The sequence below is a fragment of the Mobula birostris genome, chromosome 4 (genome assembly GCF_030028105.1).
Source record: "Mobula birostris isolate sMobBir1 chromosome 4, sMobBir1.hap1, whole genome shotgun sequence".
Lineage (NCBI taxonomy): Eukaryota > Metazoa > Chordata > Chondrichthyes > Myliobatiformes > Myliobatidae > Mobula > Mobula birostris.
The window spans coordinates 3,229,333-3,255,781 of record NC_092373.1 but is presented as its reverse complement, the minus strand read 5'-3'; the positions used below and the strand labels follow the sequence as shown (position 1 = coordinate 3,255,781).

The following is a 26,449-nucleotide window of genomic DNA, read 5'->3' as shown; positions in this document are numbered from 1 at the left end:
GATTAAAAACAGTGCTAAAACAGAAATAATATACTTTTAAAAAAGTGAGGTAGTGTGTTCTGAATTGCAGTGTGTGCCTTTAGGCTTCTGTACCTCCTTCCTGATTGGTAACAATGAGAAGACAGCCTGCCCTAGGAGGTGAGAGTCCTTAATACTGGATGTCGCTCCTTGAAGATGTCTTGCTGACTGTGGAGGCTGGTACCCAAGATGGAGCTGATTAATTTTAAGACTTTCAGTACACTGGATGAACTCAGCAGGTCGGGCAGCATCAGTTAGAAACCATGAGTCGACGTTTCGGGCTGGAACCCTTTGTCAGGACTGAAGAATGAAAGATGGGGAAGAATTTGAAGAAGCATTGGTTCTGATGCTGCCCGACCTGCTGAGTTCATCCAGCATACTGAAAGCGTTGCTTTGATCACAGCATCTGCAGTTTATTTTGTGTTTATAATTTTAACACTTTTTGTAGCTTAATTCAGTCCTGTGAAGTAGCACCCCCCCCCCCCCATACCAGACAGTGATGCAGCCTGTGAAAAATGCTGTCCATCTATAGAAGTTTTTGCTTGTTTTGGTTGACAAACGAAATCACCTCAAACTGCTAATGAAATAGCCACTGTCTTGCCGCCTTTACAACTGCAAAGGTATATGTTGGGACCAGGCTAGATCCTCAAAGATCTTGACATCTAGGAACTTGAAACTGCTACCGTCTCCACTTGTCTTTTATTTTGAGGCTTGCACTTTATCCCATTGTAAAGCACTTTGAACCATATCGTTTGTATGAAAAGTTATCTATAAACAAATTATTATTGGGTTCACAAACAAAAGAAAATCTGCAGATGCTGCAAATCCGAGCAACACACACAAAATGCTGGAGGCACTCAGCAGCCCAGGCAGCATCTATGCACGAAAGTACAGTCGTCGTTTCGCGGCCGAAACCCTTCTTCTCATGAGGCCGCCCCGGCCGGCCGACGAGAAAAGACGCAGGCGCTTCATCAGCTGCCGGCACCGGGGGCCGGCAGGGAGTGGAGTGTTGCGAGGCGCATGCCTGGGCCGCACGTTCGGAGGTAGGGGCGGGGCCACGCACGTGCCGCGGGGAGGGGTGGAGGGAGGGAGAGAAAGGGGCGGGGCCACGCACGGGCTGACGGTGGTGTGCAGCGCCATGGCGGAGTTGAGCATCGATCAGAGCATCGATCAGAGCAGTCTGCCCGCTGTCAATGCAGGTAGGAGGCTATCTGACGCCTATTCCCTCCCGCCACCTCACCTCACACCCTACACTCACCCCCAGCTCCTTTGCCTTCCTCTCCCCTCGTCCCCCGGCCACTCTTCTCTATTTCCCCCCACCCCCGTTTCTCCTCACTCCATTTTCCCAGTCCTGCCACGGTCCCCCTCTCCCCGAATTCCCCACTTTCCCCGCTCATCTCTCCTTTTCCTGCTACTCACACCACTCCCGATCTTCCTTACCCCATCTCCGTCTCCCCACATCTCACCCCCTTCTCAGTTTTTCCATGCCCTGGTCCTCACCCCTCTACCTCTCTCCCCCAGTACCTCCTGGCCTCGCCCTCATTCCCCAGTCCTCTTCTTCCATCAGCCCGTCCCCTTGTGTCCTCGGTCCCCCTTCTCTCCCCATAGAAACAGGCCATAGCAAAACATCGGTTCGAATTTGCCAAATGTCTGAGGATTTTTAACAATCTAGAACTAGACGTGCTGCCTGTTATAGGGATACGATCACTGTTTGTGTCTGGACTCCCGTCTCACACACCTGGGATGACCCGGTGGAGTGTCCGATTGTCAGGTTGGCATTTTGGGAGGTCTTGCACAAGCCAAAAGTGGTCACATCCAACAGGATGTCCTCGCCCAACGGAGATGCTTGCCAGAAATGCTGTGTATGCAGGGCCCTCAGTACTATTAATGATCCCTCCCATCTGTCCAGCAATCTGATTGACCCCCCCCCCCCCAAACATCAGGCAGGCGGTACTAGAGTATTAGGACAAGGGCTGTTAGAATGGGAAACAGCTTCTTCCTCCGGGCCATGAGACTAAACTCTCTGCCACCACCCAGGTCTCATCACGTATGAAGGAGCACCAGTAGTGTTATATAGTTTACTTCTTAACGTGTGTCGTAAATGCACCTTAATATTTGTTAATTTATTTGTGGTAAAATTACTTCACGTTGTGTGTGAGTTATATGTACTGTGTTGTACCCCTTGGTCCGGAGGAGTTTTGTCTCATTTGATGATGCTCATGTGTATCGTCTTAACAATAAACTGAACTTGAATATGAGCTTATTTCAATTGGTTACAGTTGTGTTAAAGGACGGAGTCTGCCTGGGACATCAGCTGTTCTGAATCAGTAACCCAGTTAAATATGAGGCAGTTTGTTATCAAAACGTGATAATTGTATGCTGTCATTTTTCACAAATTTGTTTCCAGTTTTGACTTTTCTCAGTTGATTATTTATTCTGTGGCTACGCAATACATTTTTTTTCTCACCTCATGAGTCTGGGGTCTGTACAAAGAGGGACTTGCACCTGTTGCAGATCACCTCTGAAGACTGGTGCTTACAGGCCCTCTGTTGGTCAGGGTTGACCATGAATGTTGCGTCCTTGCTGTCTACGTGATACACAAGCCAGGGCAGTAAGCTCTTGCCCATGCAGCAAGCTCCGCTTCTCCACGTAGCTGATGAATCTAAAGGAGAATTAGAGACTGATATAGTTTGGCACCAGTGGTGTCACAGGAGTTGTCAGTCACTGTGGAACTCAACATTAGACTGCCTAACGGACTCCACACCTCCAGATTTTTCCTCAGGGAAGCCTTCCCCATGAGTGGGTATAGCCACAAGGCAGCGGAAGTTTGGGGCCAGATTCTTGCTCCTCCTGGATGAGCTGCTAACCACGGCTGACAAGGCCAACTGCCTGAAGCAACTGGTTTTAAGGTGCCACCAGCTGCCTTCACCCCTTCTCCTGTCAGTAGAAATGGTTCTACAGTTTCTACTGTTAGGCGCTGTTTGAGTCGCATGCCATTGGGAGCATTTAATTGGTGGCGGGAGGTTATCCCCACTACCACCCCCCCAGCTATAACAACTTCAGGAACGGTGGTAGCATATAAGTACTTTGATAATGAATTTATTTTGAAATGATCCAGATGGCTTTCTGCAGTTGTGGTAAAATTTGTATGGGAAACCCAGACTTAATGTCTCTCCCTCATGCTTCCTCATAACTATCCAAAAACAAAATACATGCACCATAATGTTTTATAGGGCTCAGTTAGTGTACAGCTTGCGCAGATGGGGTTAACATTCGGAAATCAGAGGTGTAAAGTCCCTTGTTGGAGGAACAAGAGCTTTGACCGGCAGTCAATCCGGACATCGGAAGTTTGGGGAGAAAGGGACTTCAGTCAGATCCACCGCCCGAGGATAAAAGGCAGGACCGGTTCACAGCAGCTTGGTAGAGCTTTGACCACCATTTCGGCATTTGGGATTAATTAGTAAGAGCAAATTAAAGGAAGGCAGGGGCAAGCGTGGTGGCCATCGTCTGAGTGGACATAGTCAGAGTGGTGATCTTAAGGCTTTAGCTCTTCAAGGCTTCCGTGAAGAGAGGCTTCACTGAGAGAAAGCAAGGAAAGAAAACCTCAAGTTCTCTCATTCTGTTTATATTTGCTCATCTAGGTAGAAATGACAGGCAGGGTGGTGAAATGCTGCTCTTGCGGGATTTGGGAAGGCAGGGAGACCTCCAGTGTCCCTGACAACTACAATTGTATCCAGCTGCAGCTTCTAACAATTCATGTTCAGAAGTTGGAGCTGGATCTGGCAGAACTCTGGATTAATCAGGAGGCTGAGGGGGTGATAGACAGGACATATAGAGAGATAGTTACACCCAAGGTGCAGGACACAGGAAACTGGGTGACAGTCAGGAAGGGGGAAGGGGTTAAGGAGCCAGTGCAGAGCTCCGCGGGTCTTCGGACATACCAGAGGCCCCATCAGCATCAGCATCGGGAGCAGAGCACTGTGAATTAAATAAAAATACAGAGGGGTAAGCGGGCAGCCATTGTTGGGAGTGGACCAGCAGTGAGAGTGGGAGCTTCGACTCGATGAGAAGAGGCTGAGACCAAAGACACAGGTTAGAAGATTTGATCTTGGTTGCCCATTGCACAGTGCAGGCAGGATGGCAGGTATGGCAGTGGAATGCTCCTCCTGTAGGATGCAGGAATTCATGGAACCTGATAGTTTCCCTGGTGACTACACCTTCTGGAAGTGCAGCCAATTCCAGCTCATGAAAGACCGCATTAGGGAGCTGGAACTGGAGTTGGATGAACTTAGGATCACTCGGGAGTCAGAGCGTTTGATAGGTACGACTTTTAAGCAGGTAGTTACACCCAGAGTGCAGAATGCGGAGAGTGGATGGGTGAACACTGAGACAGGTAAATGGAGAAGGAAGTCAGTGCAGGGTCCCCCTGGGGCCATTCCCCTCAGCGACAGGTTTACCCCTTTGAATACTGATGGGGAGATGACCTATCTGGGCAAGGCAGCAGCAGCCAGACCAATAGTATTGTGGTTGGCTCTGAATGGTAGGGTGAAGTCAGGCAGAGCAATAGTCATAGGGGACTCGATATTTAGGGGGACAGATAGGAGATTCTGCAGCAGCAAAAGAGACGCCAGGATAGTGTGTTGCCTCCTGGGTGCTAGGGTCCAGGATGTCTCTGAGGGGTTGCAGAATATTCTTGAAGGAGAGGGTGAGCAGCTAGAGGTCGTGGTACATGTTGGTACCAGTGACATAGGCAGGAGAGGGGTAGGGGTCCTGTGCAGTAAGTTTAGGGAGTTAGGAAGGAGGCTGAAGAGCAGGACCTCCAAGGTGGTAATCTCTGGATTACTCCCAGTGCCACGAGCAAGTGAAGGTCAGAACTGGAAGATCGCGCACATGAATGAGTGGCTGAGAAGGGGGTCCGGGGGACAGAGTTCAAGTTCTTGGACTGTTGGAACCTTTTCTGGGGAAGGGTTGCCCTGTACAAGTGGGATGGGTTGCACCTGAACTGGGGGAGATCCAATGACCTGGCAGGAAGGTTGCTAATGCTGTGGGGAGGGTTAAAACTAGATTTGCAGGGGAATGGGGACCAAAGTGAAGAGGCAGAGGATGGTGCGGTTGGCGCTCAAGTGGGGAGTTTGTGAGGAAAGAAGTAGATGATAGAGCAAAGATGCTCTCATCCAGATGGTTTGAGATGTGTCTACTTTAATGCAAGTAATATAAGCAAGGCAGATGAGCTTATAAAGCACTGGTGAAGCCTCCCTTGGAATATTGTGAACAGGTTTAGGCCCCTTACCTTAGAAAGGATGTGCTGAAACTGGAGAGAGTTGAAGGGAGGTTCACGAAAATAATTCCAGGATTGAATGGCTTGTTATATGAAGAATGTTTGGTGGCTCTGGGCCTGTTTCCACATGAATTAAGAAGAATGAGAGGTGACCTCATTGAAACTTATTGAATAGTGAAAGACCTTGATAGAGTGGATGTGGAGGGGATGTTTCCAATAATGGGAGCGTCTAAGACCAGAGGAACAGCTTCCGAATAGAGGGGCATCCTTTTAGAACAGCGATGAGAAGGAATTTCTTTAGTGGTGAATCTGTGGAATTCTTTGCCACAGGCAGCTGTGGAGGCCAAGTCTTTATGTATATTTAAGGCAGAGGTTGATAGATTCTTGCTTGGTCAGGGCATGTAGAGATATGGGGCACTCACAACACACTGGAGGAACTCCAGCTGAGTTCCTCCAGCATGTTGTGAGTGTTGCTTTGACCCCAGCATCTGCAGATTATTTTGTGTTAGAGATATGGGGAGAAGGCGGGAGATGAAATAATGGAGTAGACTCGATGGGCCAAATGACCTAATTTTGCTCCTACTTTGTTCAAATCCAACGTCATTTCTAAGGCGTCTGTACATCCTCCCTGTGGAAGGCAGGGAGGCTTCAGTTGCCCTGGTTTCCTCCCACAGACCAAAGATGTATCGGTTAGTAGGCTATTTGGTCATTGTGAATTGTCCTGTGTTTAGGCTGGAGTTAAGTAGGGGGGTTGCTGGGTGGCGCTACTCGAGGGGCTGGAAGGAGCTGTTCTGCGCTGGCTCGCTAAATAAGTGAATTTTGTAACTTGGATTCAGATTTTAAATTGGATCTTACCTTTGTATTGCTCTGTGAGATTACATCAGAGGGGATTGGAGAGTGGGGCCATCATGCCATTCGTAATGGTCGGGTTATGGTGATCCCTCACAGCATTACGCTACAAATGTTGAAAGTACCATTGAGTGCTGAGGAAGAACCAAGGCATTTAGAAATGTCTGTTCATGGACATAAAGAATAATAAATAAAGTGTCTGGAAGACACAAAGTGGGCTGTCCTTCGTTATTCGTGGTGTAGGGTAGAACAGCAGGGAGGTCATGCAAGGTCATTGTACGACACTGGTTAGACCACAGCTCAGGCACTGTGTATTGTTGGCTCACCACGTTACAGGAACGGTGTGATTGCACTGGAAGGGATTCACAGGGTTTTCCAGAACTCGTACTACAGCCATTAGGAAAGATTGAGAATGTGGGATTATCTTTTTTTGAACAGAAAAGGCCGAGGGAAGATTTACTTGAGATACACTACATTGACTGCCTCGAATTTCCATACTGCATAGCCTTATATTTTTCTAACCTCCATGTTCCTATCTAAGAGTCTCTCAAAAGACCCTAGTGTATCCGCCTATACCACCATCACTGGCAGTGTATTCCACTCACCCACCACTCTCTGTGTGAAAAACTTAACCCCAAAATCCCCTCTGTACCTACTTCCAAGCACCTTGTAACTGTGTCCCCTCATGTCAGCCATTTCAGCCCTAGGAAAAAGCCTCTGGCTATCCACACGATCAATGCCTCTCATTTAGATTAGATTATGAAGACACTCAGTCCTCTTTTATTGTCATTTAGAAATGCATACATGCATTAATAAATGATACAATGTTTCTCTGGAGTGATATCACAGAAAACAGGACAAACCAAAGACTAACACTGACAGAACCACATAATTATAACATATAGTTACAGCAGTGCAAAGCAATACCATAATTTGATGAAGAACAAACCATGGGCACGGTAAAAATAGTCTCAAAGTCCCCGAGTCGATCGACCCGAGTCCCTGATAGCAGGCGGCAAAAGGGAGAAACTCCCTGCCATAAACCTCCAGGCACCGTCAACTTGCTGATGCCTTGGAAGCAGCCGACACTGAGTCCGTCCGTCCGAAAACTTCGAGCTTCTGACCAGCCCCTCCGATACAGCCTCCCGAGCGCCATCGTCTGCCGAGCGCCTTCGACCTAGCCCCGGCTGCTGAAAAAAGGCCAGGTTTCGGGCCTTCTGCTCCAGAGATTCCGGTTACCACTCAGTAGCAGCGACAGCGAAGCGGGCATTTCAGAAGTTTTCCAGGTGTTCCTCCGTACTCTCACGTCCGTCTCCATCAAATCAGAATTGTGCACGGTCCCCTACTTGACAGATTACAGATATCATTCACTGGAGAGGCCGCGCGTGTTGATAGAAATATACAGAATTATGAGGGGTATAGATAGGGTAAATGCAAGCAGGCATTTTCCAGTGAGGTTGGGTGAGACTAGAGCCAGAAGTCATGGGTTAAGAGTGAAAGATGAAATGTTTAAGGGAAACACGAGGGGAAACTTCTTCACTCAGCGTGACGAGAATGTGGAACAAACTGCTAGTGGAAGTGGTGGGTGCAGGTTCGATTACAACATCTAGTGAAGTTTGGATAGGTAAGTGGACACAAGTGTATGGAGGACTCTGGTCCATGTGGGGGTTGATGGGATTAGGCAGAATAATAGTTTGGTATGGACTAGATGGGCTAAGGGACCTGTTTCTGTGCTGTAACGCTAGATGACTCTAAATGAGTGTGCTGACTAGAGACACCAGAGACTGCAGGTCTGGAACTTGGGCAACACAGAAAAAGATGGAAGAACGCAACCGATCAGGCAGCATCTGTGGAAGGAAATTGAAATGTCAGCTATCCATTTCCCTCTATTGTTGCTGCCTGACTTAGCAAATTCCTCTGCCATTGGGCTGAGTAGCTTTTGTCCAAACTGTATCCAGTATCCTGTTCTACTTCACTGTGCTGTCAGGTAGCCGAGCCACACAAACCTCCAGATGTTCTTTTTAAATCTCTCTGGCACATGGTTGCTTTTGTTATTCAAGAGGGGTGAACCAGAATAGGAATCCTGTTGATGGATAGATATTCTAAAGTTTTGTTTGATTAATCAGGAATTTATACAGAATTTTGGCTCTACATTTTAAGTAATGAGTACATGGGTATTTCCTCTGATATCCCATCCAGTGTGTAAGCTTCTGACCTTCTGCTCTCGCTACAAACATTGTGTGCGAGGTGCAGGAGCCTTGACCAACTGCATTTGCCTCACGCTGAACTGTCTCCGTGGCTATGGACTCATTTTCGAGGACTCTGTGGTTCATGTTTGGTGTGTTATTTGTTTACTTTTTATACAGTTTGCACAATTGGATGTTTGTAGTATGGGGATTTTTCATGCATCCAGTATTGTGTTTCTTTGTTTTCTGGCTGCCTGCAAGAAGATTTTATTTATTGGGATGCAGTGTGGAATGGGTCCTCCTGGACCTTCGAGTGGTGCCACCCAGCAACCCCCCCCCCCGCCCCCGATTTAATTCACGGGACAATTTACAATGAGCAGTTAACCTGCCAACTGATATATCTTTGGACTGTGGGAGGAAACCAGAGCACCCGGAGGAAACCCATGCAGTCACAGGGAGAATGTACAAACAGGAATTGAACCCTGGTTTCTGGTACTATAAAGCATTGTGCTAACCCACTAAGTGACCATGCCGCCCATGAACCTCAGACCTGAATTTTGAGCTACGAGATTGGGTTGCTGGTCTTTCGTCAAGGAGAATTTCTATGCAGGGAAAAAAGCTTTCCATTCCATAAATCTGACCGACTTTATCCCTGAAGTAAAAAGTTTGTCATTTTTACCAAGGCTTCTAACTCTTTTTCTGAAAGGTTGCTCTCTCAAATATACCACACAAGAGCAGAAGATCCAGAAACTTCATTTACAGAGATTTTTCCATCTAAAACTTGTCACCCCTGCCCCCATCCTAACCATTCTGAGATCGTTGTCACCATATAGATTGTAGTATGTAGAGAAAGATACCACATTGGCCAGTGGTTGCCAATAATGTTCATGTTCTCAGACAGGAGTGAGGTAGTGAAAATTTATTTCTCCTTCCAGTATTTTGTTTTCTTTTTCTTCCCCAATTCCCCTTCCCCAATCTGGCCTCTTACCTCTTCTCCTCACCTGCCTATCACCTTCCCCGGTACTCCTCCTCCTTCCCCTTCTCCCATAGCTGTATCATCAGCAAGTTTGTAGGTGGACTTTGAGCTATGCCTAGCCATCCAATCATGGGTAGAGAGAGTGTAGAGCAGTGTGTTAAGCACACACCCCTGAGGTGCACCAGTGTTGATTGTCAGCGAGAAGGAGATTTTATCACCAAACTGCACAGATTGTGGTCTTCCGGTTAGGAAGTTGAGGATTCAATTGCAGAGGGAGGTACAGAGGCCCAGGTTGTTAAACTTCTCAATCAGGATTGTGGGAATGATGGTATTGAATGCTGAGCTATAGTCGATGAACAGCATCCTGACATATGTGTTTGTGTTGTCCAGGTTGTCTAAAGCCGTGTGAAGAGCCATTGAGATTGCATCTGCCATTGACCTATTGTGGTGACAGGCAAATTGCAATGGGTTCAGGTTCTTGCTGAGGCAGGAGTTCAGTCTAGTCATGGCCAACCTCTCAAAGTATTTCATCACTGCAGATGTGAGTGCTACTGGGTGATAGACATTAAGGCAGCTCACATTGTTCTTTTTAGGCACTGGTATAATTGTTGCCTTTTTGAATCAAGTGGGAACTTCCACCCATAGCAGGGAGACGTTGGAAATGTCCTTGAATACTCCCGCCAGTTGGTTGGCACAGGTTTTCAGAGCCTTACCAGGTACTCCATCTGGATCTTCCTTCCTCCTCCCTCCCCCCCCCTCAACATCTTTGTTTTATGCTTTCCCCCTTTCCTTCCAGTCCTGATGAAGCGTCTTGTCCTGAAACATTGGCTGTTTATTCATTTTCATAGATGCTGCCTGATCTGCTGAGTTCCTGCAGTGTTTTATAACCATATAACAATTACAGCGCGGAAACAGGCCATCTCGGCCCTTCTAGTCCGTGCCGAACTCCTACTCTCACCTAGTCCCACCGAGCTGCACTCAGCCCATAACCCTCCATTCCTTTCCTGTCCATATGTCTATCCAATATAACTTTAAACGACAACATTGAACCTGCCTCAACCACTTCTGCTGGGAGCTCGTTCCACACAGCTACCACTCTCTGAGTAAAGAACTTCCCCCTCATGTTACCCCTAAGCTTTTGCCCTTTAACTCTAAACTCATGTCCTCTTGTTTGAATTTCCCCCACTCTCAGTGGAAAAAACCTATCCACGTCAACTCTTATCAATCCCCCTCATAATTTTAAACACCTCTATCAAGTCCCCTCTCAACCTTCTACACTCCAAAGAATAAAGACCTAACTTGTTCAACCTTTCTCTGTAACTTAGGAGGTGAAACCCAGGCAACATTTTAGTAAATCTCCTCTGTACTCTCTCAATTTTATTGACATCTTTCCTGTAATTAGGTGACCAGAACTGTTTTGTTTGTGTTGCTTGGATTTCCAGCATCTGCAGAATCGCTTGTGTTTAAGATTCTCTCTCTCTGCCTAACTGATCATTATTATTGAGGGGAAATACTTGTAACAGGAGATCTATAGGAATAGGGTTTGAGCGAAAAGAAAACTGAAAATGATCTGGCTGGGTTATGTGGGAGTATTCCAGAGAGCTGGCAGGTAGGAGATTGCCACATAAGCTGATCTTCTATCACATAAGCCAGTTATGAGTATGCTCGAAATTTGCAGAGTTTACATTTTTGTTTCAGATTCATTTTACGATATGTAGGAGAGCTGACTTGAATTCTAAGCATAATCTCAACAGATTACAAGTGTCTGTTGACACATTTATAATTTTATGAACACATGCTTGTGTGATGGGGGTCCTTAATGGTGAATACCAACTTTTTGGGACATTGCTTTTTGAAGATGCCCTTGATGTTGGGGAGGCTATGATGCTCTCTGTGGTACACCTGTAGAAGTTTGCGTGAGTCTTCGGTGACATACCAAGTCTCTTCTAACTCTGAATAAAATAGAACCACTGTCTTGCCTTCTGACAGGCTGCATCTCTGTCTACTATGTGGAGGCTATTGCACAGGATCGAAAGAAGCTCAGAAAGTTGTAAAATTAGTCAGCTCCATCTTGGGTACTATCCTCTATAGTATCCAAGACATTTTAAAAGAGTCTTGCTGAAGGGATTTGGCCTGAAACGTCAACTGTACTCTTTTCCATAGATGCTGTCTGGTCTGCTGTGTGTTGCTTAAAGAAGTGGTGCCTCAGAAAGGCGGTGTTCATTTCTAAGGACCCCCATCACCCAGGCATGCCCTCTTCTCATTGTTAAAATCATGAAGGAGGTACAGAAGCCTGAAGGCACACACTCAGTGATTCAGGAACAGCTTCTTCCCTTCTACCATCTGATTCCTAAATGGACATTGAGCCCATGAACACTACCTCACTTTTTAAAATTTCTGTTTTTGTACTATTTTTAATTTAACTATTTAATATACATAAATATACTTCCTGTAATTGATTCACTTTCTTTCTATATTATTGTGTACTGCGTTGTACTGCTGCCGTTAAGTTAACGAATTTCATGGCATAAGGTGGTAATATTAAATATGATTCCGATTCTCTGTAATTGCATCAATATATTGGGCCCAGCATAGGTCTTTAGGGACATTGACACCCAGGAACTTGAAACTGCTCACCCTTTTACTTCGGATCCCTAGACGAGGAATGGTGAGTGTTTCCTCGACCTCCACTTCCTGAAGGCCACAATCAAGGCCTAAGTGCCTGTACTGTGCTGTAATGTTCTCTTTGGAGAGAAATGGGATGAGAGGTGACTTGATAAATATGCACAAGAGGATAAGAGGCATAAATAGAGTAGACAGCCAGACACTTCTCGGGGCTGAAATGGCTTGTACGAGGGGAAAAATTTTAGTGATTGGAGGCTGGAAGGGTTAGATTGATCTTGGATAAGGTTAATATGTTGGTACAATATCATGGGCTGAAGGTCCTGTAATGTGATGCAGTGTTCTATGAAAAGACCAGGTCTTTCTTGGCTCTCTTCCTTTGTTCCGTCATGGTGAGCTGAAGTTCAGGAAATGGAAATGTTCCAATTGTCCAAATCAACTTGTCTAATCCTTCAGTATGTGGCTTTGTGAATACAGGACAAAAGTCATTATATTCCAGTCCCCTCAAAATTAATGCTAACATTGCATTTGCCTTTTTTACCACTGACTCAACCTGCAAGATGTTGGAGTCAATTGTTAAGGAAGAGATTTTGGTGTACTTGGAAGCACTTGAGAAAATAGGCCAAAGTTAGCATGGTTTCTTTAAGGAGAAATTTTGCCTAACAAATCTGTTTAATTCTTTTGTTAAAATAACAGGCAGGATAGACAAAGGAGAGTCAGTGGATTTGGACAAGGTGCTGCACATGAGACTGATTAACAAGTTGAAAGATTACAGGAAATATTCTAATTTGAATAAAGCATTGGCTGATTGACAGGAGGCAAAGAGTGGGAATAAAGAGACCCTATTCTGGTTGCTGTGGGTGACAATGGTGTTCCATAGGGGTCAGTTTTGGAACTGTTTTTTATGTTGTATGTCAATGACGGTGGATAGCTTTGTGGCCAAGGTTGCAGATGATACAGAAGCAGAGAGTCTGCAGAAGGACTTAGCCAGATTGGAGAATGGGCAAAAAAGTGGCAGATGGAATATAGTGTTGGGAAGTGTATGGTCATGCACTTTGCTGCAAAGAATAAGGGTATACACTATATTTCTAAATGGGGAGAAAATTGAAAAATCTGAGGTGCAAAGGGATTTGAGAGTCCTTGTGCAGGATTCCCTAAATGTTAATTTGCAGGTTGAATCAGTGGTGAGGAAGGCAAATATAATGTTAGTATTTATTTCTAGAGGACTAGAATATAAAGGCAAGGATTTAGTGTTGAGACTTTATAAGACATTGGTGAAAACACACTCAGAGTATTGTGAGCAGTTTTGAGCTAGCATTGGAGAGGGTCCTGCAGAGTTTAATGATAATGATCCTAGGGATGAAAGGGTTAACATGAGCATTTGATGGCTCTTAGGCCTGTATTTACTGGAGTTCAGAAGAAAGAGGGGAGATCTCATTGAAACCAGTGGGATACTGAATTGCTTAGATAGAGTGGATGTGGAGAGGATGTTGCCCATAGTGGGTGAGTCTAGGATACTAGAGGGTACAGCTTCAGAATAGAGGGACGTCAATTTAGAACAGAGATGAGGAAGAATTTCTTTAGCCAGAGGTTAATGAATCTGTGGAATTCATTGCCACTGGGGGCTGTGGAGGCCAAGTCATTGGTTATAATTAAAGCAGAACTTGGTAGTTTCTTGGTTAGTCAATGTGTCAAAGGTTACGGGGAGAAGGCAGGGGATTGAGAGGGATAATAAATCAGCCATGTTGGAATGGTGGAGTAGGCTCGATAAGCTGAATGGCCTCCTTTTGTTCCTATGTTTAATTGTCTCATGGTCTAATTGTTGAGCACTTGGTGACATGAACACACTACAAAAGACCAGGAATACAGAGTATGCAAGCTCCACCATAGAACATAGAATAGTACAGCATAGTACAGGCCCTTTGGCCCACAATGTTGTGCTGACCCTCAAACCCTGCCTTCCATATAACCCCCCCACCTTAAATCCCTCCATATACCTGTCTAGTACTCTTAAACTTCACTAGTGTATCTGCCTCCACCACTGACTCAGGCAGTGCATTCCACGCACGAACCACTCTCTGAGTAAAAAACCTTCCTCCAATATCCCCCTTGAACTTCCCACCCCTTACCTTAAAGCCATTTCCTCTTGTATTGAGCAGTGGTGCCCTGGGGAAGGGGCGCTGGCTATCCACTCTATCTATTCCTCTTATTATCTTGTACACCTCTATCATGTCTCCTCTCATCCTCCTGTCCTCCAAAGAGTAAAGCCCTAGCTCCCTTAATCTCTGATCATAATGCATACTCTCTAAACCAGGCAGCATCCTGGTAAATCTCCTCTGTACCCTTTCCAATGCTTCCACATTCTTCCTATAGTGAGGCGACCAGAACTGGGCACAGTACTCCAAGTGTGGCCTAACCAGAGTTTTACAGAGCTGCATCATTACATCGCGACTCTTAAACTCTATCCCTCGACTTATGAAAGCTAACACCCCATAAGCTTTCTTAACTACCCTATCCCCCAGATGTACCCCCAGATCCCTCTGCTCCTCCACACTACCAAGTATCCTGCCATTTACTTTGTACTCTGCCTTGGAGTTTGCCTTCCAAAGTGTACCACCTCACACTTCTCCGGGCTGAACTCCATCTGCCACTTGTCGGCCCACTTCTGCATCCTATCAATGTCTGTCTGCAATCTTTGACAATCCTCTACACTATCTACAACACCACCAACCTTTATGTCGTCTGCAAACTTGCCAACCCACCCTTCTACCCCAACATCCAGGTTGTTAATAAAAATCATGAAAAGTAGAGGTCCCAAAACAGATCCTTGTAGGACACCACTGATCACAATCCTCCAATCTGAATGTGCTCCCTCCACCAGGACCCTCTGCCTTCTGCAGGCAAGCCAATTCCGAATACACCTGGCCAAACTTCCCTGGATCCCATGCCTTCTGACTTTCTGAATAGGCCTGCCATGTAGAACCTTGTCAAATGCCTTACTAAAATCCATATAGATCTCATCCACTGCACTAGCCTCATCTATATGCCTGGTCACCTCCTCAAAGAACTCTATCAGGCTTGTTAGACACGATCTGCCCTTCACAAAGCCATGCTGACTGTCCCTGATCAGACTATGATTCTCTAAATGCCCAGAGATCCTATTTCTAAGAATCTTTTCCAACAGCTTTCCCACCACAGATGTAAGGCTCACTGGTCTATAATTACCCGGACTATCCCTACTTCCTTTTTTGAACAAGGGGACAACATTCGCCTCCCTCCAATCCTCCAATCCTCCGGTACCATTCCCGTGGACAACGAGGACATAAAGATCCTCGCCAGAAGCTCAGCAATCTCTTCCCTCGCCTTGTGGAGCAGCCTGGGGAATATTCTGTCAGGCTCCGGGGACTTATCTGTCCTAATGTATTTTAACAACTCCAACACCTTCTCTCTCTTAATGTCAACATGCTCCAGAACATCAACCTCACTCATATTGTCCTCACCATCAAGTTCCCTCTCATTGGTGAATACCGAAGAGAAGTATTCATTGAGGACCTCGCTCACTTCCACAGCCTCCAGGCACATCTTCCCACCTTTATCTCTAATCGGTCCTACCTTCACTCCTGTCATACTTTTTTTCTTCACATAATTGAAGAATGCCTTGTGGTTTTTCTTTACCCTACTCACCAAGGCCTTGTCATGCCCCCTTCTTGCTCTTCTCAGCCCCTTCTTAAGTTCCTTTCTTGCTACCCTATATTCCTCAATAGACCCATCTGATCCTTGCTTCCTAAACCTCATGTATGCTGCCTTCTTCCACCTGACTAGATTTTCCACCTCACTTGTCACCCATGGTTCCTTCACCCTACCATTCTTTATCTTCCTCACCGGGACAAATTTATCCCTAACATCCTGCAAGAGATCTCTAAACATCCAGCAGAAAGGAAGTCTCAAAGCAGAATTGGGGCAGATGCGAGGTAATTTTTTTCGCTATTGAACCACCAGCAATAATGATCTCATGGCCAGTTTCCTGTTTTTGTTTCTGACGGGTTATTTCTGTGTTGTATATTTGAGTTGGTCAGTTCCAGCCGGTCATTTCCTGTGTTGTTCACTCACTGTATTGTTTGTGGGTTTTATGTCAGAATCAGGTTTCTTGTCACTGATATGTCATGAAATTTGAGGCAACAGTACTTTGCAATACATAATAATAAAAACTATAAATTTGAACAACAAGATATATATCTAAACAACAGTCCTGACAAAGGGTCTCGGCCTGAAACGTCGACTGTACCTCTTCCTGGAGATGCTGCCTGGCCTGCTGCGTTCACCAGCGACTTTGATGTGTGTTGCAAGATATATATCTATCCTGATGGTAGCAATGAAAAAGGATTTTTAATATTTCAGTAATATTTGTGTAATATTGTAAATGGATTGCTTGAAGCATTCTTTCCTTTTGTACATTTTGGGTTATATGTAAGAAGTATGCGAAGGGCATGTGCTGGAATCAGGAGCAACATGCAATCTGCTGGAAGAACACAATGGGTTGAGCAGCTTCAAAAAGGCAGCACGTGTCATTAAGGACAGGACCTCTTCTCACTGCTACGACCCTGTGCAGTGCCCCCCCCCCCCCCAATACCACACAGGTATCAAATGCGTGTGTATATAATTATTGTAATTTATGGTATATTTTATGTATTGCAATGTACTGCTGCCACAAATCAACAAATGTCATGATATATGCCAGTGATATTAAACCTGATTTTGATATATGGGAGGGGGAAGGAATTGTTGATGTTTCGGGTTGAAACCCAAACTAGATTGGGTCCCAATAGAGGAATTTGACTGATAAATGTCAGTGATTCCTCTCCACCCCCTCTGCTGCTCAACCCACCGAGATCCTCCAGCATATAAATGTTGTTCAATGGAGGGTACAGGGCTGCGACTCTCTCAAAGTTCAAAGTAAATTTTATCAAGGTACATATACAGTACTGTGCAAATGTTTTAAGCACAATTATATAGCAAGGGTGCTAAGACTTTTGCACAGTACTGTATTTGTCAACTTGGAGCAGAGGGCAAGTTTGTCAATCTGGTGGGAGCAAAATATGACAGGAATGGGGAGGGTGGAGCACCGTCGGGGGAGGGTGGAGCACCGTCGGGGGAGGGGGTGGCAGAGAAGGAATGCCAGGAGGCGCGGGTGCAGACACTTCCAGCCCTGAGACTCTAGGCAAGATCATTTGATTCTGGACAGTTGGTGCTTCCCACTCGCTCCCTTCCCCTTTTCCCAACAGTGATTCCCCTCTCCCGGCCCCCCCTCCCCCTTCCTACTGGCAGTCCTCAATAGAGACTGATATCAGAATCAGGTTCATCAGCACTCTCATATGTTATCAAATTAGTTTTTTTTCATGGCAGCAGTACAGTACAATACATAAAATGACTACAGTACTATGCAAAAGTTTTAGGCACCCCAGACACGTATATATGTGCCTAAGACTTTTACACTGTAAGGTATGTCACCTTCGTACACATGTCACTTGAGATTCATTTTCTTGCAGCATTCATAGTAAATAGAAAGGAAACAATAATCAATGAAAAACCGCACATGACAGAGATGGCAAACAACCAAGGACAACAATCTATGCAAGTACATACATACATACATACATAAGCAAGCAAGCAATAAATATCGAGAACACGAGGTTCAGAGTCCTATTAAGTGAGTGCATAGGTTATGGTGAGTGAAGATATCCGCTGTGGTTCAAAAGCCTGATGGTTGAGGGGTAATATTTGTTACTGAACCTGATGGTATGAGACCTGAGACTCCGTACCTTCTTCCTAATGGGAGCAGCGAAAAGAGAGCATGGACTGGATGTTGGGGTCTCTGCTGCTTTCCAGTGATAGCGTTCCCTGTAGATAATGCTCAATGGTGGGGAGGGCTTCACCTGTCATCCACTACTTTTTGTAGGATTTTCCATTCAGCAGTATTGGTGTTTTCAAACCTGTCTATGATACAACCAGTCTATATACTCTCCACTGCAAATCTATAGAAATTTGTCAAAGTGTTAGATAACATTTTGAATCTTCTCAAACTTCTTATAAAATAGAGGCTCTGTGGTGCTTCTTCCTAATTGCACAAGTGTGCTGGCCCAGGACAGGTCCTCCGGAATAATAACACCAAGAAATTTAAAAAGTTGCTGACACTTTCCATCTCTGATGGAGGATGGCTCATGGATCTCTGATTTCCTCCTCCTGAAGTCAATAATCAGCTCCTTGCTTTTGCTTACAGTGAGGAAGAGGTTCTTGTTATGGCACCGCTGGGCCAGATTGTCCATCTCCTTCCTATATACTGGCTGATTCATCACCACCTTTGATTCAGCCAGTGATAGCGGTGTCATCAGCAAACTTAAACATGGCATTGGAACTGTGCTTATCCTCCATAATTAGGCCTCTCTACTAAAAGAAGGATGAACTGCAGTTGAGGTTTAGCGGATGGATTCCTGAAAAGTTTATTGCAGGTGGAGAGATCAAACGTTGTGATGGAACAGTTTCAAGGGTTGTCCATTTGAGACTTGAGATCAAAGGACACTTCCAAAAGTGGTGAATCAGACAATAATGTGGGTATTCCATTTTTTTTTCTCGTATTCTGGAGCTGAGTGTATCTAGGTACGGGAAGGTAGTGTTTGGTATCTTCATTTGAATCTCCCAGGGAAATATTCTGATGCAGAGGTTAGCAGGAATCTCTTTTGTAAAATCTCAGGGGGTTTCCATTACTTCCTATGGCTGTAAAGTCCTCATTCTTGATTTAATTGGTGGTTGAATGAATTAAATGTTTAATTTGAGAAGTGTTTTTGATTCAGGCTACATTGCTATGACTGAAGTAAAATTAATCAGTGTTATAGAACACAAGAGATTCTGCAGATGCTGGAAATCCAGAGCAACATACACAAAATGCTGGAGGAGCTCAGCAGGTCAGGCAGCGTCTATGGAAATGAATAAACTGTCAACGTTTTGTGCTGAGACACTTCGTCAGGACTGGAAATGAAAGGGCAAGATGCCAGTATAAGAAGGTGGGGGAGGGGAAGGAGGACAAGCTGGAAGGTGATAGGCAGAGCCAGGTGGGTTGGGGGACGGGATGAAGAAGCAGGGAGGTGATAGGTGGAAAAGGTAAGGTGCTGAAGGATGAGGAATCATGGGAGAAAGGGAAGTAGGAGAGGCACCAGGGGGAAGGTGATAGGCAGGTGAGGAGTAAAGGTAAGGGGCCAGAGTGGGAATAGAGGAAGGAGGGGAGAGGGAAACTTTACTGGAAGGAGAAATCGATATTATTGCCATCAGGTTGTGACTTCCTAGATGAAATATGAGGTGTTGCTCCTCCACCCTAGGAGAAGCCTCATCATAGAAGAAGAGGAGGCCATGGACCACATATGTTAGAGAAGATAGAATACAGAAAGCATTCAACTTTACTTACCACATGTGTATTGAAACATAAGATGAAATCTGTCATTTGCATTAATATCCAGAATGTGCTGGCTCAGCCCGTAGGTGTTGCCATGGCCACAGATTCTGGCACCAACATTGCATGCCCAATATGCTTGGAAGAACAACACAGAGCACAGTGAAATGGAACATAGAAGTTGCCCCATCACATCTCTGCCAAGCCTTTGAATTAGTCAGTGAATGTGCAGATACAGTAAATTCTGGTTAATTAGGCCTTTGGTTAATCGAGACAGCTCTTATTTGGGACAACTCTTCAAGAACAAAAACAGTTTTTAAATAGCATCAGTTGTGTGAGCATGTGTAATGTTGTTCATTTGGGCTGACGGACACTGATTCAAAAAGTAGAGATTTTTTTGGATCATTTTGTTTTTTATTTTGACTTCCTTTGAAAGCAATGAAGACAGTCTGTTATTTACACTAGGTGTCTACAATGATATTGTTCATTTACAGTCAATCAAAAGACCATGTCAGCATACACTGGATGAATTCCTCCATCGATAAAATATTAGGAATTAATACGTAGTTTGATAGTACTGTAGAGGTATTGGTAGTGTTCTAATTTGTTCTGTATTTCATTTAAATGCATAATTTGTGACTCAATTTGTCTTTATTATGCTAGAGGACTCTCTGATTACCAGCACTGCCACTAGTAGACAATTTCTCCTTTAGACTATAAAAAAACACTTGGAAATACATCTCCTGTGTTCCAAATCTTTTGCAGAAGCAGTACAGTGCTATATATATATTATGTACAGTGCTATATGTATTATGCTATGAATCGTAACAAGGAAATTATACAGCATATAAAAGATTAATTAAATAAGTAGAGCAAAATAGTGAGATGATGTTCATGGGTTCATTGTCAGTTCAAAATCTGGCGGTTGGGAAGAAACTGTTCCTAAAATGCTGAGTGTGTGTTCAGGTTCCTGTACCACCATCTTGATGGTAGCAATGAGAAGGGGGCACGCCTTACAACCATAAGGCATAGGAGTAGAATTAAGCCACTCAGCCGATCGAGTCTGCTTCGCCATTCCATTATGGCTGATCCCGGATCCCACTCAACCCTATACACCTGCCTCTCACCATATCCTTTGATGCTCTGACTGATCAGGAAACAATCAACATCCACCTTAAATATACACATTGACTTGGCCTCCACCACAGTCTGTGGCAGAGCATTCCACAGGTTTACTACTCTGGCTAAAAGAAATTCCTCCTTACCTCTGTTCTTAAGAGTCACCCCTCAATTTTGAGACTGTCCCCTCTAGTTCTGGATGCCCCCACCATAGGAAACATCCGCTCCACATCCACCCTATCTAGTCCTTTCAGCATTCGGTAGGTTTCAATTAGATCCCCACGCGTTCTTCTAAATTCCAGTGAGTACAGGCCCAAAGTTGCCAAACGCTCCTCATATGTTAACCCCTTCATTCCAGAATCATCCTTATGAACCTCCTCTGGACTCTCTCCAATGACAACACACCCTTTCTGACATGAGGCCCAAAACTGTGACAATACTCAAGTGTGGCCTGACTAGTGTCTTATAAAGTTTCAGCATTATCTCCTTGTTTTTATATTCTATTCCCCTTGAAATAAATGCCAACATTGCATTTGCCTTCTTTACCACAGACTCAACCTGTAAATTAAACTTCTAGGAGTCTTGCACAAGGATTCCTAAGTCCCTCTGCACCTCCGATGTTTGAACCTTCTCCCCATTTCGATAATAGTCTGCACTATTCTTCCTTTTACTAAAATGCATCGTCATATATTTCCCAACTCTCTATTCCATCTACCACTTTTTTGCCCATTCTTCCAATTTGACTAAGACCTGCTGCAATTGCATTGCTTTCTCAGCAGTACCTACCCTTCCACCTATCCTTGTATCATACACAAACTTTGCCATAAAGCCATCAATTCCATTATCTTAATCATTGACAAACAATGTCTACGGAATTTATAATTTTATGAACACATGCCTGTGTGATGGGGGTCCTTAATGGCAAACGTTGATGTGGCCAGTTAGAAAGCTCTTCGTGATATATCTGTAGAAATTTGCAAGAGTCTCTGTTGCTCAGATTATATTCTGGAACCCTCTAGCACTCTGGAAGTTATTTAACCAAAAGTACTTCAGTGATTGAGATGTATAATTAATGCTGGTCCTGCCAGAGATCTCCAGGTCCCAAGAAAAGTAAAGACAATGACTTATTCTTCAAGCTGTGAAGGGCTCAGCCATAGTTATTTGTGAGTTTCTGTGCAATGGATGGGCTTGGAAATACCAGAAATGGTTGAGAGTGAAAATGAAACAATTTCACTGCTTCATCAAGTTAGGAAGTACGAAGAATTTGAAGGTAATGACAATCATCTTGAATGTTTCAATGAAAATGAAGATTTGGAGGATGCAGTCATCAAAAGCATTGTATGTAGGCAGGCCATTATCTGCACTCGGTGTCTGCTCTGATTTTGTTTATTTACAGTCAATGAAAAGAATGCAGCAGTGTACACTGGATGAATTTCTCAGTCGATAACTATTAGGAACTACAGTTTTATCTGAACAAAGTAGTATCTAATTTGTTCATTATTTCATTTAAATACATAATTTGTTACTCAGTTTGTCCTTTTTATACAGTCGATTATCTTTTTTTGTACCTTAACAATTTCAATGAACTGGCGTAGCCACTTAATTGGACCAAAATGTACTGGTCCCGATGTGTCCCAATGAGCTGGAATTAACTGTATAGTATTGGAAAGATTTATATGTATAATTATGTATAATTACTATAGTGTTCAGTTTGAATGTGTTTTCAAAAGATTGTTGGTGCCCTGCAGAGAAGATTATTTAAATAACGAAATTCTGAGGATGCTGGAAATCATGAGCAACACAAACACCCTGCTCATGGATTGTTTGTCCCACTTCCATAATGAAGGAGACTATGTAGTATCCACGCCAGGACCACCAGACTCAAAAACAATTACTTTCCCCAAGCAGTAAGGCTGATCAACACCTCCACCCACTAACCCACCTCTCCACACCCTCAACCACCAGTATTTTATCATTTCCTGTCAGAGTCACCTTATGTACAGACACTCCTGTGCCTAGTGTCACTTTATGGACATACAATCAACCTATGTATATAAGCTATCTTATGTATTTATATTTATTGCGTTTTTAATTTCTAGTTTGTTTTTCATTATTATGTGTTTTTTTTGTGTTGCATTGGATCTGGAGTAACAATTATTTTGTTCACCTTTATACTTGTGTACTGGAAATGACATTAAACAATCTTGAACCTTGATCGCGATCTTGCTGGAGAGCTCTCAGCCTAAAATATTGACTGTTTATTCTTTTCCACGGATGTCCGCTGACTTGCTAATTTCCTTCGGTATTTTGTTTTGCCCACAAAGATGATTTTTAAGAGTCTAAGAGATGTGTCATAAGGACATTACACCCACATTCCTACCCTGCCATTCAGCATAATCGTAGCTGATCTCTCTCCCTTGACATCGAGAAATCAGTGGATCTCCGTTCATGATGCAGCCACGGACTGAGTGACCACACCTTTTTTGGAGGAGTGAAGTCGACAGATTCACCATCATTAGAGTGAGGAAATTTCACCTCATTTTAATTCCAGATGGCTGACCCTGTATTTTGAGACTGAGTACGTTTAAAAAGAACTGCAATTCTCAGAAAGGAAGGGAAAAGAAAACAAGAAAAAGAAAATTGCCTGAAGGAGTAATCGATGTTCATGGCATCAGTTTGGAGGTTTCCTAGGTGGAATATGTGGGGTCTTGAACGTACAGTACAGTGGTCTATGATGTGCCGACCTTTTAACCTACTCTGATCAATCTAACCCTTCTCTTTCACATATGCCTCCATTTTTCTATCATCCATGAGTCTAGTTAAAAATTTCTTATGTCCCTAATGTATCTGTATCTGCATCTCCCTCTGGGTTCACGCACCCACCACTCTGTATGTTAGGAAAAAAATCTTACCTTGGAAAGGATAATGTAGGTAGAGAGTATCTTTTCCCCAGGATTGAAATGTCTGATACCAGAGGACATGTATTTAAGGCGAGAAGGGGTAATTTCAAAGGAGGTGTGAGGGACAAGATTTTTTTATTACAGAGAGTGGTAGGATACTAAAATGATATGGTTATAGAGACAGATACTTTTTAAGAGATGTGATAAGCTTGTGCCACCATCCAGGACATGCCGTCTTTTTGTTGCTGTCATCAGGAAGGGGTACAGGAGCCTCAGGACCCACACCACCAGGTTCAGGAACAACTGTCAGGTTCTTGAACCAGAGGGGATAACTTCACTCACCCCACACTGAACTGTCCCCACGATGTTGTGGTAGTGGCAGATACATTGAAGAGACTTTTAAGAGACGTTAAGATAGGCACATGAATGTGAGGAAAATGGAAGCATATGGATGCTGTGTAGATGGAAGGGATTAATTTAGTTGGCCATTTGATTAATAATTTAATTGGTCCAGCGCACCATTGTGGGCCGAAGGGCCTGTTCCTGTGTTGTACTGTTCTATCTTACATACCTACACTAGTTTGTCAAAACATTCAGTTCTGGGCAGCACCACAGGGTTTATTGACTGTTTAAGGTGTGGTATGTGTGCAAATACAGTAAGGTTTAATTATAAGTTACAATTGTTGTGCAATTGGAGTGCTTGCAAAAGCTTTGAAAGTTTTCTGTATCTCCCTAATGTTAATAAAGGAAATAAACTGATTGAAGACATTCTTGATGTCGCACTCAGTGAAATGATGTGATTTCAAAGGCACTCACTCTCACCTGACCTAGAACTGAGCTCTTTAGAACATCCAGGCTCTTTACTCCACAATGTTGTGCTGACCTTTTCACTTACTCTAAGATCAATCTACCCCTTCCCTCCTTTTTCTATTGTTCATGTGCCTATCTCAGAGTCTCTTTAGTCCCTAATATATCTGCCTCTGGCAGGGTGTTCTACACACCCATTAGTCTCTGTGTAAGAAACCTACTTGTGACATCTCCCCCTATATTTTTCTGCAATCCCTTAAAATTATTCAAGGTTGTTTACTATAGTTATTATTCTATTATGGATTTATTGAATATGTCCACAAAGAAATGAATCTGAGTGTTGTAAAGGGTGAATATATGTACTTTGATAAATTTACTTTGAACATTTAAAGCCATTTCCGTACACAAGTGAAGTGCGTGGGATGGTTTGAGCAACGATGATACGGCATTGGTGTGGGCTTCACTGTCACCAGTCTTGGGTAGCGTAAGCGGCCTCACACCCCACTCTGGGACTGTTCATTTGTTTTGCCCCTCTGGGTCAATGCCAGGATTTGGATGGGTTTCACAATGCTGAGGTTTGTAGCAATGATAATGTACTGTGATTTGGTCCCAAGACTCCAGATTGCTTAATGTCATTTCCAGTACACAAGTCTAAAGGCGAACAAAAAAACTATTACCCTGGATCTGATTCAGCACCATGCATAAGGTAACGCTAGGCAGAGGAGTGTTTGTACATAAGATGACTGACAAGAAATGATAAAGTAATGACCTGGGAAAAGTCTCTGCTGTCTACTCGATCTCCGCTTCTTTGGTCCTTCTTCGGACCAGAGTTGTGATAGGAAGTTAAGTGTTCCTGGGGAAACCAAGACTGGACACTGCAGAGCAAGTTATTGGTGAGTAAGCAACACTTGATAGTATTCTGGACAAAACTTCCCTTTGCTTTGATTGAGTGTAGACTGACTAGCAGTTAGACAGGCAGGATTTGGCAGATTGGGGGTCCGCTTTGTCGAGCACTTCTGCTTTGTCCACAAAAATGGTGACAATTCATTTTAATTCCTATCCCATTCCTGTTCCAACGTGTCAATCCATGGCCACTTCACCTGCCACGATGAGGCCACTCTCAGGTTGAAGGAACAGTTCTTCATATATGACCATAGGTAGTGTCCAACCTGGTAATTTTTTTCCCTCCACCCCCTTTCTCTTCTTCAATTCCCCACTCTGGCCTCTTCCCTCTTCTCCTCACCTGCCTATCACCTCCCTCGGTGCCTCTCCTCCTTCCTTTCCTCCCATGGTCCACTCTCCTCTTGTATCAGAATCCTTCTTCTCCAGCCCTTTACCTTTTCAACTGATCACCTTCCAGCTTCTTACTTCACACACCCACCTGGCTTCACCTATCACCTTCTAGCTTGTCCTCCTTCCTCTGCTTACTCTTAACGCCTTCTCTCTTCCTTTCCAGTCCTAATGGAAGGCCTTGAACCAAACGTTGACTGTTAATTCATTTCCACATGTGCTCCAGCATTTTGTGTGTGTGTTATTTCGGCTGCTTTTTGTGAACGTGGTCGGTTATAAGTTCGAAGTACATTTATTATCTAAGTATGTATGCTGTATTCTATCGAGATTCATCTTCTTGCAGAAGTCCACGAAGCAAAGAAACACAATAGAACCCTGTTAACCCCTCGCCTCACCCCCACACACCGTAAAGACTGTCAAACATCCAATATACAGAAAAGAACAAATTGTGCAAGCAATAAAAGAGCTAACAAATAATACAGAGAACATGAATGGAGGAGTCTCTGAAAGGGAGTCCACAGCCACAGAGACAGTTTGGCCCTGAGGTGAGTGCAGCCAGTTCAGGAGCCCTATGGCTGCAGGTGCAGTTCAGACGAGGAAGAGTATCTAGTATTTTTGTAAGCTGTCTGCAACATATCGCTGGGGCCATCTTTCTTCTGAGATTTCCAAGTTGCTGTGCATTGCTGTACCCCAATCAGAGCATGACTCTAACTGGAACACAGGACTTCAGTGCTGCTGCTGCGATATCTGGTCCTTCGTAGCGCTGAATACCCCCCGACCAGTTACGGATATTGCACAAAGTTGGGTGTATTGGCTTCCATGATGGTGTAACTACCAGGGGCTAGCGGAGATGTATCAGAGCAACACACACAAAATGCTGGAGGAACTCAGCAGTCCAGGCAGCATCTATGGATAAATGTATCGTCAACATTTCAGGCCGAAACCCTTTGGCATGATTCATCT

General features: G+C 44.2%; 1 protein-coding gene across 1 annotated transcript in view; it reads left to right on the top strand.

The window, feature by feature from the left end:
- Positions 1–1,123: 1,123 nt before the first annotated feature.
- ccdc50a (coiled-coil domain containing 50a) overlaps positions 1,124–26,449 on the top strand; it is a 148,923-nt gene continuing 123,597 nt past the window's right edge. Inside the window, exon 1 of the mRNA XM_072254863.1 lies at positions 1,124–1,217. Coding sequence (XP_072110964.1) covers positions 1,157–1,217 — 61 coding nt within the window. The 5' untranslated portion in view covers positions 1,124–1,156. The remainder of the gene's footprint in view (positions 1,218–26,449) is intronic.